The 14,630-nt window shown below is 42.8% G+C and overlaps 1 protein-coding gene across 1 annotated transcript; it reads left to right on the top strand.

Annotated features, from left to right (window-relative positions):
- The first annotated feature begins 3,387 nt into the window (after positions 1 to 3,387).
- Positions 3,388 to 4,320, top strand: LOC137231239 (olfactory receptor 4B1-like). The gene has a single exon (XM_067751754.1). The coding sequence runs from the start codon at positions 3,391 to 3,393 to the stop codon at positions 4,318 to 4,320; it is 930 nt and encodes a 309-aa protein (XP_067607855.1). The 5' UTR covers positions 3,388 to 3,390.
- Positions 4,321 to 14,630: the final 10,310 nt, after the last annotated feature.

Below are 14,630 nucleotides of genomic sequence, written 5' to 3'. Positions count from 1 at the left end.
TGGATCTTGTCTTTCTGGTGGGCAGGACTGCATTGTGTTTTGGGGTGTCTGTGAACTTAGTATGATTTTAGGCAACCTGTCTGCTAATGGGTGGGGTTGTGTTCCTGTCTTTCTAGTTGTTTGCCATGGAGTGTCCAGCACTGGAGCTTGCTGGTTGTTGAGTGGAGCTGGCTCTTAGCGTTGAGACAAAGATATCTGGGAGAACTCTCGCCAATTTATATTACATGGGGCTGGGAGGTCTCTGGTGGTCTAATGTCCGGAACTTGGCTCTCTCACCTCAGAGGCTTGGGCGTGACACCTGGCCAGAACACCAAGACCCTGTCAGCCACATGGCTTAGAAGAAAAGGGAGAAAAAAAAGAAGGAAAGAAAGGAAAAATATAGAATAAAAAAATTAAGTTATTAAAATTAAAAAATATTATTGGGCTTCCCTGGTGGCGCAGTGGTTGAGAGTCTGCCTGCCGATGCAGGGGACACAGGTTCGTGCCCCGGTCCGGGAAGATCCCACATGCCGCAGAGCGGCTGGGCCTGTGAGCCATGGCCGCTGAGCCTGCATGTCCGGAGCTTGTGCTCCGCAACGGGAGAGGCCACAGCAGTGAGAGGCCCGCGTACCGCAAAAAAAAAAAATTAAAATAAAAAACTTTAAAAAGTAATTATATAAAAAAAGAAGAGAGCAACCAAATCAACAAACAAATCCACCAATGATAACAAGCACTAAAAACTAAACTAAGATAAATATAAAAATTGGAAACTGGTTAGTCGCATACAGGAAACCCCAAGTTAACAGTTGCTCCCAAAGTCCACTGCCTCAATTTTGGGATGATTTGTTGTCTATTCAGGTATTCCAGAGATGTAGCGTACATCAAGTTAATTGTGGGGATTTAATCCGCAGCTCCTGTAGCTGGATGCAGAAATTTCCCTTTCTCTTCTTTGTTCGCACAGCTCCCAGGGTTCAGCTTTGGATTTGGCCCCGCCTCTGCGTGTAGGTCGCCGGAGGGCGTCTGTTTTTCGCTCAGACAGGACGGGTTAAAGGAGCAGCTGATTCTGGGGCTCTGGCTCACTCAGGCCGGGGAGAGGGAGGGGCACGGAGGCGGGGCCTGCGGCGGCAGAGGCCAGCGTGACGTTGCACCAGCCTGAGGTGCACTGTGCGTTCTCCTGGGGAAGTTGTCCCTGGATCCTGGGACCCTGGCAGTGGCGGGCTGCACAGGCTCCCGGGAGGGGATGTGTGGAGAGTGACCTGTGCTCGCACACAGGCTTCTTGGTGGCGGCAGCAACAGCATTAGTGTTTCATGCCCGTCTCTGGTGTCTGACCTGATAGCTGCGGCTCATGCCTGTCTCTGAAGCTCGTTTAGGTGGTGCTCTGAATCTCCTCTCCTCGCGCACCCGGAAACAATGGTCTCTCTTGCCTCTTAGGTAGGTCCAGACTTTTTCCCAGACTCCCTCCCAGCTAACTGTGGCACACTAGCCCCCTTCAGGCTGTGTTCACGCCGCCAGTCCTCTCCCTGGGATCCGACCTCCGAAGCCCAAGCTTCAGCTCCCAGCCCCGCCCGCCCCGTTAGGTGAGCAGACAAGCCTCTCGGGCTGGTGAGTGCTGGTCGGCACCAATCCTCTGTGCGGGAATCTCTCCGCTTTGCCCTCCGCACCCCTGTTGCTGTGCTCTCCTCCATGGCTCTGAAGCTTCCCCCCTCCGCCACCTGCAGTCTTCGCCCAGGAAGGGGGTTCTAGTCTGTGGAAACCTTTCCTCCTTCACAGCTCCCTCCCACTGGTGCAGGTCCCGTCCCTATTCTTTTGTCTCTGTTTTTTCTTTTTTTCTTTTGCCCAACCCAGTTATGTGGGAAGTTTCTTGCTTTTATGGGAAGTCTGAGATCTTCTGCCAGCGTTCAGTAGGTGTTCTGTAGGAGTTGTTCCACATATAGATGTATTTCTGATGTATCTCTGGGGATGAAGGTGATCTCCATGTCTTACTCCTCTGCCACCTTGAAGGTCCTCCCGAACATAAAAGTTGAAAAATACTAGCAAGAAAAAATTTCAGCAGCAGAGTTGTGGACAGCCAGATACTTTTGGAGATGGAGCTGACAGGAATCGAGCTCCAAGATTTTCTCAAATGGAGAAAGCAAGCTGAGCTCGCAAGCTGGCAGCTGCCAAGCCCGTCCTGGGAGGAGGTCGCCCCTTTTTTTAAATGCCTTTCAATGCCCCGTTTCTTCTCCAGTTTTAGCCAGATAACTTACTGAGGATTCTCTCAGCATATTTTCACCTTGTGTATGTCTTCAGATTCTCATTAAGAGAAAAACTGGGGGGAAGGAAGTAATTAATCTATTTCAGCATGGATGCACAAGAGGAAGAAGGAATAATAAGAGGAATAAGAGATCTTTCATAGTAGCTTTAAAAGCAGAGAAAATCTTGAGAGTTTTCTCTGCCTCGTTTTATAAATGTGTCATTTAATTGTTTGAAATTGCAAGCTTCCTGAGAGTGAGAGCCATCTTTCTTCTTTCATATGTCCTGAATTGCCTAGGCACATGGTAGGTACTTAATAAAACATTTGGTCAAAGCACTGAATTAAAATAAATCCTTACCTCCTTCTGACAAAAATGTTTGCCAATGGCAGGAAAACTGGAAGACAGAAACAAGCAAGCTTGTGTATCCCCATATATTATATTTGAACTACGTTTGATAGTGAGCTGTATTCTCAACAGCTTCCAGATTTTCACTTTGGTCTCAGATGTCAGAAATTTCAAAAAATGTGTGTAAAAATTCATGAAGCTGTGGGATTGAGTGGAACCATGAGGTCTGAAATAATTCAGAAGATTATCTAGTTCAGACAAGATAATATCGATGACATTCCTTGGAAAGGGTGAAATATCAATGGGACTGGCATTTCTGGGGAGTAAAAGGAGAAAACGAGATTCAGGAGCACAAGTTCACTTGAGAATTTCTAACATAAAGGCATGGTGAGAATGGGATAATTGCTAGTCATTAATATCTATAGATGGTTATTAATGCTGAAGATGGTAATTATTTTTTCAGTGTGGTTTCCTTGAAACAACATACTAGCTGGAATAAAATGATCTAGTTCTTGTTCTGAATCCATTTCTTACTGGATGGCTTCGCTAATTCACAACCTCTCTGAGCTTCAGTTTTCTCACTTGTAATATGGGGATCATAGAATTTTTGTAAAGTAGATTGAATCATAGAGTGGGATACTGAGCACTGAATGAATAAACATTTACTATATTATCAAACAAATAAATAAATAAACAAACCAGTCAGATATTATGTGTGAAAGAGTTCTATCAACAGGCAAGTGCTAAGTAAACATGAAGGACTGGTGTTATGATTGTGTCTGTTTTGTCACAGGTCTCTTCTCTTAGATCCATCTTCTTTGAGTGGAATCCATGGTGAGTAAAAATAATGTAACCGAGTTCATTTTCACTGGTCTTTTCGAGGATCCAGAGGTGCAGAGAGTGTGCTTTGTGGTGTTTCTTCCCGTGTACTTGGCCACGGTGGTAGGCAACGGCCTCATGGTTCTGACGGTCAAAGCCAGTAAGAGTCTGCATTCCCCCATGTACTTCTTCCTTAGCTACCTATCCCTGGTGGAAATCAGCTATTCCTCTACTATTGTCCCTAAATTCATCACGGACTTACTTACCAAGATTAAAACCATCTCACTGGAGGGTTGTCTGGCTCAGATATTCTTCTTTCACTTCTTTGGGGTCACTGAGATCCTCTTGCTTGTGGTGATGGCTTATGACCGCCCTGTGGCCATCTGCAAACCCCTTCATTATATTAACATTATGAATCGTCAACTGTGTCATGTATTAGTGGCTGGTTCCTGGCTTGGGGGCTTCTTTCATTCCGTAATTCAGCTTCTCATCACCATCCAATTGCCCTTCTGTGGTCCCAATGTGATTGACCACTACTTCTGTGATCTCCAGCCATTATTCAAGATTGCCTGCACTGACACCTCTGTGGAGGGGGTTATTGTGTTGGTCAATAGTGGTTTAATTGCTCTGTGCTCCTTCCTCATCTTGGTGACCTCCTACATTGTCATTCTGGTCAACTTGAGGAACCATTCAGCAGAGGGAAGACGCAAAGCCCTCTCCACCTGTGCTTCTCACATCATGGTGGTCATGTTGTTCTTTGGACCTGCCATCTTCTTCTACATGCGACCCTCCTCCACATTCACTGAGGAAAAACTGGTGGCTGTGTTCTACACAGTGGTCACCCCCATGCTGAACCCCATCATCTACACACTCAGAAATGCAGAGGTGAAAATCGCTATGAGGAGGTTGTGGGGCAAAAAGGAGAACTCAGGGGTGGAGTGAAAATGGGAAAGTGATTTTAAAAAGTGTGTCTGATTATTCTCTGTTCTTGAAATGGATTTTAATTTTAGTGGAACATTCAAGAATGGCAGAAACAAATGTAAAGACTTAATGTTACTGCTAATGTGATTCTCCTTAGTCACCAAAGACTCCCCACTAATCCAGTGTAATGATCAAAGGACAGAGATCAGATTGGTTTCATGATATCCAACAATATCATGAGATTAGGAAATATTAAGATTTAAGCTAAGTGAAAATGCAAAGGAGAACATTTTGACAAGTGTTTTAGAGGTTAAGTCACTTATTCTTATGATCTCCTTCCTTCCTCCTTTTCTTCATCTATCCCTGCCTCCCTTCTTTCTTTCCTTACTTTTTTTTCCTCCTTACTTCTTCATGCTCCCCTCTTCGTTCAACCTCCCTAGCAATAACAACCAACATTTCATTAAAAAAGGAAACAAAATCGAGGAATTATCATGGGATATTTGGGGAGGAGGGTAACAATCTGATCTACTCTTTCGACGTGAGTAACTGTGTCTTTGAAAATTGCATCCAGGGATTTTTCTCTTCTTCTGGTTGTTTGGGCATCTTGTACCATAGACCATCTAATCACAAGTACCAGAAAAGTCCCTGGAGCAATTTCAGTTCTTGTGACATGTTGGCACAAAAGATAGTCCTTAAATCTTCTCTCACAATGTCTACCATCAATAAATTAAAAAAAACAAAAGGTCACAGATTCTAGTTATCAATAGGGAAAGGTCAAGTCAAACATTTTAACAAAGCTTTATCTATAGGAAATAAATATAGAATGTAGGAAATTCTTGTTAGGCATAACTTGAAGAATGAATGGGTGGTAAGTAATGTCCAAGTATGTTTCCATGCCATACTCTGTACTTTATTCTGACTGATCAGGCCAGGTCCATTTCTTGTCATGCCTATTAGTGTTTCTTGGTGAAGTAGGATGAGACAGACTGTGTTGACATTATTGTTTCATCTCTCAGAAACTCCTTTCACCCAACTGACTCTTATCATTGTGGACAATTTAGAGAATATCATAAAATTTGCCCCTGTTGGCTTCAGGATTACACAGACTGGCTATAAATTTGCCCTCCATCCTTCCAGCTCTCCTTGAGGATCAGGGGAAATAATGCAGGCAGCTTCCTTGCAGAGCCGTGGAGCATCATAGTATGCTACAGACCTTAAGGGCTTTTCCCTTTCTCCTCAGGTGCTGATTGAGCATGTAGGTGAATAGTGGTTTTAAAGGCACCAGGAAATCTTCCCCACTTCCCTTGTTGTCCCCACTAATCATGGCCATGGATGACCATTAATAATCTCTGAGAAAATGCCACTTCTTTTGTCTGGAATGACTTTACTACACTTTTCCATATGGCAAACTCCTATGCATCCTTTAAGACCTAGGTTAAAGTCGTCTTCCTTATGAGGCCTTCTCTGACCTCCCTCCACCTTGGGCTGAATTTGTGTCTCCTGTCCATGTTTATTTTTACATGCATTTATCATTGCCCTTATGACTTTGATTATATTATTTTATATACTTTTCTCTCTTTTAAACTGTAAGCTCTCAAGGGCAGGGCTACCCACTACCCCTTCTTCTTCTTTGTGGCTCTAAATATTGTGCATGTAATTGGTAGTTTATACGTGCTTGTTGAATATAGAAACTTTCAGACCCACGTAAAATCCTCTCTACATCAATTCTTACTAATTCCTTCTGAACACTTTCATGGTGAGGAGCACTTCTCTTCCTGTTAAACTCTGAAGAGCTCAGGCTCTGATATTCATCAGGCTGTTTCAATTTCCTCTTAGCCACAGTCCAAGACCCAAGCTACCCAACTTCTCTGAACACCTGTTTTTGCACAAATACAATAAGGTTATCAATGGTATGAACTTCATAAGATTATTCTGAATATTATATAAGATAATGTACACATAAAGCTTTTAGAAAAGAACATGATATAGAGCTGTACCATGGACCAGTAAATATTAGCCACCGTCACCATTATTCTGCCTCTTCTCATATGGGTCTTCCTTCTTTCTTGGGGAGCTACTTGGAATAAGCCTTGATTGCACCCCAAAAGGCTTTCAAGCATTTGAAGACAGTTCAATCCTTTTGTTTCGAAGCTTCTTTGGGATAAACATTCTCTGTTGCTTAATTGCTTTTTCTTTTAATTTTTAAAAAAATTTTTTGGGATTTCCCTGGTGGTCCAGTGGTAAAGAATCTGCCTTCCAATCCAGGGACATGGTTTCGATCCCTGCTCCAGGAACTAAGATCCCACATGGCGTGGGACAACTAAGCCTGCATGCCACAACTACAGAGCCCATGCGCCCTGGAGCCCACGCACCACAACTAGAGAGAGGAAACCTGCATGCCACAACTAGAGAGAAGCCCTTGCTCCACAACGAAGAGGCCGCATGCCTCAACGAAGCTCTTGCCTGCCTCAACCAATAACTGACGCGACCCCCCCCAAAAAAAATTTACTGGAGTATAGTTAATTTACATTGTTGTGTTACTTTCTGCTGAGCAGCAAAGTGTATCAGTTATACATATACATATGTTCACTGTTTTTTTAAGATTCTTTTCCCATATAGGTCATTACAAGGCACTGAGTAGAGTTCCCCGTGCTATACAGTAGGTCCTTATTAGTTATCTATTGTATATATAAAATTAATTGCTTTAGAGTGCCTAGCACAGTACCTGGCACATCATATGTGCTCAATAAATATTTGTTAAGTGGATGTTGACTGTCACATGGCCTCCCCATTTATCTTTTATGCTGAATGCGCTTATATTTCGTTAATGTATATTTGAAAGCGTTTGATCCAGAACTAAACTTAGTGGATTTACCCTCCCTTTGTCTTGATGTGTTGCTAGGACTGTAAGATGCAGGCTGTGACAGGAACCTCTTACTCACGTGCATCTTTAGTTTCCTCACTGAGAGCTACAGAAAGAACATCATCAATGAACTCTGAGTCATTGAATACTGCATGGGCAGATAATATCTACTCCAAATGAATTGTCATAATTCTCAGGGATTACCTCACCTACTGAGAGTTGAGACTTGGTGAGTCTATTGAGAACTAATTACTCGCTTTGTTCTGGTCTCACTGGAAAAACACAGGAAGCAAAGGAAAGCATTTTTTCCATTGTTTTAAGAAGCAGAGAGTGTTGAAAAGCTTACGAATGCCTACTAAATTCACAGATGCTACAGTCTAATTATATCACTTATTGTCGAAGGTCATGTAGTTAGTTCTCAATTGTTGATTCAGTCACAGCATTAAAAAATGTATTTTTTAGAAAATAAATATAAAATAATCTCACTAAAAGAAATTTGGTAGCATGATGCAAACTACCTTGCATATACAATTGCCCCCCCCATTTATTTTTTGTATTCTTTTTGGTATAGGTTTGACTATGCACAACAGAAAATAAGGGCAATTTAAGAGATAGAACTACAGGAGTACAGAGGGAGAAAATCCAGCATGATTGTGAAGTCCAACAGTATTATCAGAAATTGAGACTCTGCCATCTTCAGCATGTAGCTTCAACCTATGTATGACCTCAAGGGACTGCTAATACTCCAGACCTGTGCTGCCCAGTAGGACTCATGCTATGCTGGAGGTGTCCTCTCTCTGTGCTATGTAATATGATAGGTAGATAATATAATCTAACTGCTAATGAGCAGTGGAAATGTGCCTAGTGAGACCAAGGAACTGAATTTTAAATTTTATTTAAATAAGTTTAAATTTAAATACTACATATGACTAGTGCATGTCATATTGGACAATACCACTCTAGCATTTCATCTATATTCCAAGAGGCAGTAAAAGGATGACGGAGGTGGGGGCAGTGGGCGGGGTAGAATAAACTGATCATTTTCTTTTTTAGGAGACTTTCCAAAAGTGCCACACAGCAATTTTGCTTTCATCTTAGTTTGTTGAAATTAATCACATGGCAATCCTTAATTGCAAGGGAGTCTGGAAACTATAATCTTATTTTTATTTTTAATTTAATTTATTTTATTTTGTCTGGGTTGGGTCTTCGTTGCCGCGTGCTGGCTTTCTCTAGTTGCGGTGAGCGGGGCTACTCTTCGTTGTGGTACACGGGCTTCTCATTGCAGTGGCTTCTCTTGTTGCAGAGCACGGACTCTAGGCACACGGGCTGCAATACTTGTGGCTCGCGGGCTCTAGAGCACAGGCTCAGTAGTTGTGGTGCACGGGCTTAGGTGCTCCGCGGCATGTGGGATCTTCCCGGACCAGGGCTTCAACCTGTGTCCCCTGCATTGGCAGGCGGATTCTTATCCACTGTACCACCAGGGAAGTCCCTATAATCTTTTATTCTGTGTAGAATTGTTTTTAACTAAAATCAGGGTTCTGTTCTGTTCTCAGAGAGGAAGAAGAGAATGGATATAAGGATTGGGACTTATTCTCAGGCACTTGGTTACACATATATTCTCGGAAAACATTCTGTTTTCTGAAGCAGCTGTGGTCTAGATCAGTGTTGCCTTGAGAACTATCAGTGATGATGGAAATGTTCTAAATCTATGCTAATACATGGTAGTGCCTAGCCATGTGGCTAATTAGCATTTGAAATATGCTTAGCACAATGGAAGAATTGAATTTTTAATTTTATTTGCTTTTAACTAACTTAATTGTAAATAGCTACATGTGGCTGGCGGCTACCATATTGGATACGCAGGTCTATAGCACTTCAGTGTTTACTTCTGCAAACTTGTAGCTATTGTTCTGGATCAGAGCAAGATTGCTCCTGTGCCAAGTACCCTGATAGGTCTGTGGTTGACTACTATTACATCTCATCTCTCACTAACCAGCTCTTCTGACTATCTTGAGGTTAGGGTTATTTTTGTACTAAAAAAAAAAAAACCTTTTTCTCTTCTTCTTCTGGGACCCCTATAATTCGAATGTTGGTGTGTTTAATGTTGTCCCAGAGGTCTCTGAGACTGTCCTCAGTTCTTTTCATTCTTTTTTCTTTATTCTGCTCTGCAGTAGTTATTTCCACTATTTTATCTTCCAGGTCACTTATCCGTTCTTCCGCCTCAGTTATTCTGCTATTGATCCCATCTAGAGTATTTTTAATTTCATTTATTGTGTTGTTCATCATTGCTTGTTTCCTCTTTAGTTCTTCTGGGTCCTTGTTAAATGTTTCCTGCATTTTGTCTATTCTGTTTCCAAGATTTTGGATCATCTTTACTATCATTATTCTGAATTCTTTTTCAGGTAGACTGCCTATTTCCTCTTCATTTGTTAGGTCTGGTGGGTTTTTATCTTGCTCCTTCATCTGCTGTGTGTTTTTCTGTCTTCTCATTTTGCTTATCTTACTGTGTTTGGGGTCTCCTTTTTGCAGGCTGCAGGTTCATAGTTCCCATTGTTTTTGGTGTCTGTCCCCAGTGGCTAAGGTTGGTTCAGTGGGTTGTGTAGGCTTCCTGGTGGAGGGGACTAGTGCCTGTGTTCTGGTGGATGAGGCTGGATCTTGTCTTTCTGGTGGGCAGGTCCACGTCTGGTGGTGTGTTTTGGGATGTCTGTGGCCTTATTATGATTTTAGGCAGCCTCTGTGCTAATGGGTGGGGTTGTGTTCCTGTCTTGCCAGTTGTTTGGCATAGGGTGTCCTGCACTGTAGTTTGCTGGTCGTTGAGTGGAGCTGGGTCTTGGCGTTGAGATGGAGATCTCTGGGAGATTTTCGCCGTTTGATATTAGGTGGAGCTGGGAGGTCTCTTGTGGACCAGTGTCCTGAATTTGGCTCTCCCACCTCAGAGGCACAGCCCTGACTCGTGGCTGCAGCACCAAGAGCCTTTCATTCACATGGCTCAGAATAAAAGGGAGAAAAAATAGAAAGAAAGAAAGAGGATAAAATAAAGTAAGATAAAATAAGGTTATTAAAATAATTATTAAGAAAATAAAATTTTTTTAAGTAAAAAAAATACAAACACGGACGGACAGAACCCTAAGACAAATGGTGAAAGCAAAGCTATACAGACAAAATCTCACACAGAAGCATACACATACACACTCACAAAAAGAGGAAAAGGGGGAAAAATCATAAATCTTGCTCCCAAAGTCCACCTCCTCAATTTGGGAGGATTCGTTGTCTATTCATGTATTCCACTGATGCAGGTACATCAAGTTGATTGTGGAGGTTTAATCCGCTGCTTCTGAGGCTGCTGGGAGAAATTTCCCTTTCTCTTCTTTGTTCGCACAGCTCCCGGGGTTCAGCTTTGGATTTGGCCCCGCCTCTGCGTGTAGGTCGCCTGAGGGCGTCTGTTCTTCGCTCAGACAGGACGGGGTTAAAGGAGCCGGTGATTCGGGGTCTCTGGCTCACTCATGCGGGGGGGGGGGGGGGGGGGGCAGGGAGGGGCACCGAGTGTGGGGCGGGCCTGCGGCGGCAGAGGCCAGCGTGACGTTGCACCAGCCTGAGGCGTGCCGTGCGTTCTCCCGGGGAAGTTGTCCCTGGATCCCGGGACCCTGGCAGTGGCGGGCTGCACAGTCTCCCCGGAAGGGAGGTGTGGAGAGTGACCTGTGCTCACACACAGGCTTCTTGGTGTCGGCAGCAGCAGCCTTAGCGTCTCATGCCCGTCTCTGGGGTCCGTGCTTTTAGCCGCGGCTCCCGCCCGTCTTTGGAGCTCCTTTAAGCGGCGCTCTGAATCCCCTCTCCTCGCGCACCAGGAAACAACGGTCTCTTGCCTCTTCGGCAGGTCCAGACTTTTCCCCGGACTCCCTCCCGTATAGCTGCGGCGCACTAGCCCCCCTGCAGGCTGTGTTCACGCCGCCAACCCCAGTCCTCTCCCTGGGATCCGACCGAAGCCCGAGCCTCAGCTCGCAGCCCCGCCCGCCCCGGCGGGGAGCAAACAAGCCTCTCGGGCTGGTGAGTGCCGGTCGGCACCGATCCTCTGTGCGGGAATCTCCCCGCTTTGCCCTCCGCGCCCCTGTGGCTGCGCTCTCCTCCGCGGCCCCGAAGCTTCCCCCCTCCGCCACCCGCAGTCTCCACCCGCGAAGGGGCTTCCTAGTGTGTGGAAACCTTTCCTCCTTCACGGCTCCCTCCCACTGGTGCAGGTCCCGTCCCTATCCTTTTGTCTCTGTTTTTTCTTTTTCTTTTGCCCTACCCAGGTTCGTGGGGAGTTTCTTGCCTTTTGGGAGGTCTGAGGTCTTCTGCCAGTGTTCAGTAGGTGTTCTGTAGGAGTTGTTCCACGTGTAGATGTATTTCTGGTGTATCTGTGGGGAGCAAGGTGATCTCCACGTCTCACTCTTCCGCCATCCTCCTCAACTCCTCTACATTCTTATAATTATTCTTGAGCTTGGTTAGTGGGAGTAGAGCAGCATTTAGTTTATGATTAGATTATGGTTAATTTTCCCTCACTACTGAGACAATGCATTTCTGAATACTGTACCTGGTGCCTGGTGAATTATGCAGTTTTCTATTCTGATGGGTTGGAAACCCAGACTATTACAGGTGCTGTGTGAGTTCCTAGGACTATTGCCTCTAATATCACTAATCCTGCCTGATATCCTAAAGACACTCAACATCCTAAAGATCTCAACTCTCCACAAGGTTACCTACACATTAAAGAGTTCTCCAGTAAAATCGTTAATAATACACTTTTTAACCAGACAAGTTTGTTCATGTTGAAATATAAATATCCAAAACACGGGCAGGTAACTTTGGACAAAAATTGAGGGAAAGGCCTAGCAGACATTAAAATACAGCAAATAGCTCCAATAATTGTAAAAATGTGGTATTAGCTATAGAATAAGCATATCATTTAAACTGAACACAAATCCCCGAAATAGAACATAAAGGATAAGAGATTTGGGAATAAGGTTAAGGTGGTATCTCAAATTACTGGACAAATATAAATTATTCAAAAAAGTTGCTGAGACAATGTGTAGATATCAGGAAACATATTCCTTTTACCATGGAGAAAAAAATAGATAAAAATGTAATCGGAAAATATCTGTCAATATAGTAGAGGAAATTATGGCAAAATAATTGCCATAATTTTTTGACTTTGCAGTAGAGAAGGCTTTTCTAATAATGATGCAAGGGCAGTTGGAAGTGAGAGGGTTGCATGTCAAGATTCGGAAAGTGGAAAATTTAAGGACTGAGGAGAAGTGAGAAGGAAAGAAGGATGGTAAAAGTGGTAATTTTCTTAAAATTACAGTGAAGAGAAGGACCTGGGCTTTATATTTTGGGAACCTCTTCTAGTCATGTGAATATTTGGGGAAAGACATGAATAATCTAGGACTCTAGGGTTATGGGGTGGGGTGATTGGAGAAGGGGGCATTTGTGATAGCTGCTGCTCTGGGCTGGTTTTCCGATAAGTTTGTTACATTCAGGAGGCAGAGAAAGATAGCAATTGGGGAAGTTCTAGGAATCTGAACCTCCGTGTTGCTGGCATTCTATGTGTTGACATTCTATATGCAAGTTGAGGTTTACATAGATATTTATCTTTGCACGTGTAAAATTCTCCAAGATGAGTGACAGTCATGAAACTGTGAGTTTTAAATAGCTCAAAGACAATTACGGGATCTTAAGTAATTACATAAATAGGAAAATAGATTGATAGTTAATGTGAATATTATGAGAGTATGTTGGCTACATACAATATTGGGAAGAATGTGATAGCCTTTCTGAGCCAAGAAAAGTTTTCAAAAATCTAAATCACTTTGAAATCAGGAAGAATATTCATGGTTAGAGTGTGTCAGAATTCTAATCTCCATGTGAGAGTTCGATTTTTAGTACTTATAACAGCAACAAAAGTAACTTTTAATAACTTTAATTCATTTAAAAATATTTAATTCATTTAGGTCAGGGATCCTTTAAGAAAAAGCACTCTGGAAATTCTTCGCACTGGATAGTGGTAAATTCAAAAAACAAACCAATGAACCATCAAATAACCAGAATGTCTTCTGTGCCAGCTCAAAATATCATCAGGAGGAAAATTCCCCAAATGTACAATAACATACATAGTAAATCATAGTTTTAACAAGTTAAGACAATAAATAATACAAAGAGTATTAAGAAAAAATGTTATAAAAAATAAGATAGCTGAAGTCATTGATGAAGTTCACAGCCAGCCAGGCTTTGGCAACTGGGATGGGAGCAGAAGTGCCAAAATATGTTGTGAACAGCAGTTGCTTCCATTCCAAGAACCTGTAGGCCCTGAGGTTAGAGTTTGCCAAAGCCAACACCAAATGACCAAGAGCAAACTAACGAAGACTTCAAATCTAATCCAAGGCCACTCCAATCTGATAGCACATTTCATTATGAATTCCTACGGCCTAATTGGGGGAGGGGGCTCTGATCCCATGTTCCCAGAAGCCTAAATCCTCACAAAATGTTCTGCATGGAGCTGGTTCAAACATGATGAGTTAGCTTCACCACACACCACCGATGAGTTAGTTTTACCACATACCACTGATATTACAGCTACGTACTCAGATGTGCTAACATCCTTCTCTGACACCACACACCAAGAATAGAAATCTTGGCAATTGTTAGTTCTTCAGTCATATTCCAATAGCTGGGAAACCGAGGTCAATTTCTGTTATAGAATGCCCTGCTGGGAAACAATGCAGAGAGATCATTCTGGAAATATTTGTGGGTACCAGAAGTGGTACCTAGAGCATCCACCATCCTCAGTTTGTTCCTTGAAGAGCTTATTTTCCTTCCCTCTAAAGACTGTGAATTTTTAACCTGAACCATCCTGCATCTTAACTTTTCTTTCTCCTCTTCCCCCTTCCTGCCATATTCTGGTAACTTTTTTCAACATCTCACTAAAGGAATTCACGGAGACACCTTTCAGTGGTCAATATTCCATAAAAATCTCCAAACCAAAAAAGTAAATTTTTAAAAGTTTATATAAAAGTTTTTAAAAAGTTTATAAAAGTAAATTTCATATACTGTATTTTAAAGGATTGTGTGTGTGTGTACATGCACACACACCCAATTAAATATTACAGAACTGTGAAAGTCCTATCAGGTAATTTTATTAATTAATTTGCAGCAAGAGAAAAATAGGATTCCATTCTTTTTTTTTTTAAACTAATGCTCTTTATTTTTTTTTTAATTTTATTTTTTTTTAAATTTTTTTACATTTATTTGGTTGCACGGGGTCTTAGTTGTGGCAGGTAGGCTCCATAGTTGCAGCTCACCAGCTCCTTATTTGCAGCACGGGGGCTCCTTAGTTGTGGCATGCATGTGGGATCTATTTCCCTGAACAGGGATCGAACCCGGGCCCCCTGCATTGGGAGTGCAGAGTCTTATCCACTGTGCCACCAGGGAAATCCCT

This window comes from Pseudorca crassidens, chromosome 9, assembly GCF_039906515.1.
Source record: "Pseudorca crassidens isolate mPseCra1 chromosome 9, mPseCra1.hap1, whole genome shotgun sequence".
Classification (NCBI taxonomy): domain Eukaryota; kingdom Metazoa; phylum Chordata; class Mammalia; order Artiodactyla; family Delphinidae; genus Pseudorca; species Pseudorca crassidens.
Note: the sequence above shows the minus strand (reverse complement) of the source record. Positions and strands in the feature narration are given on the sequence as shown.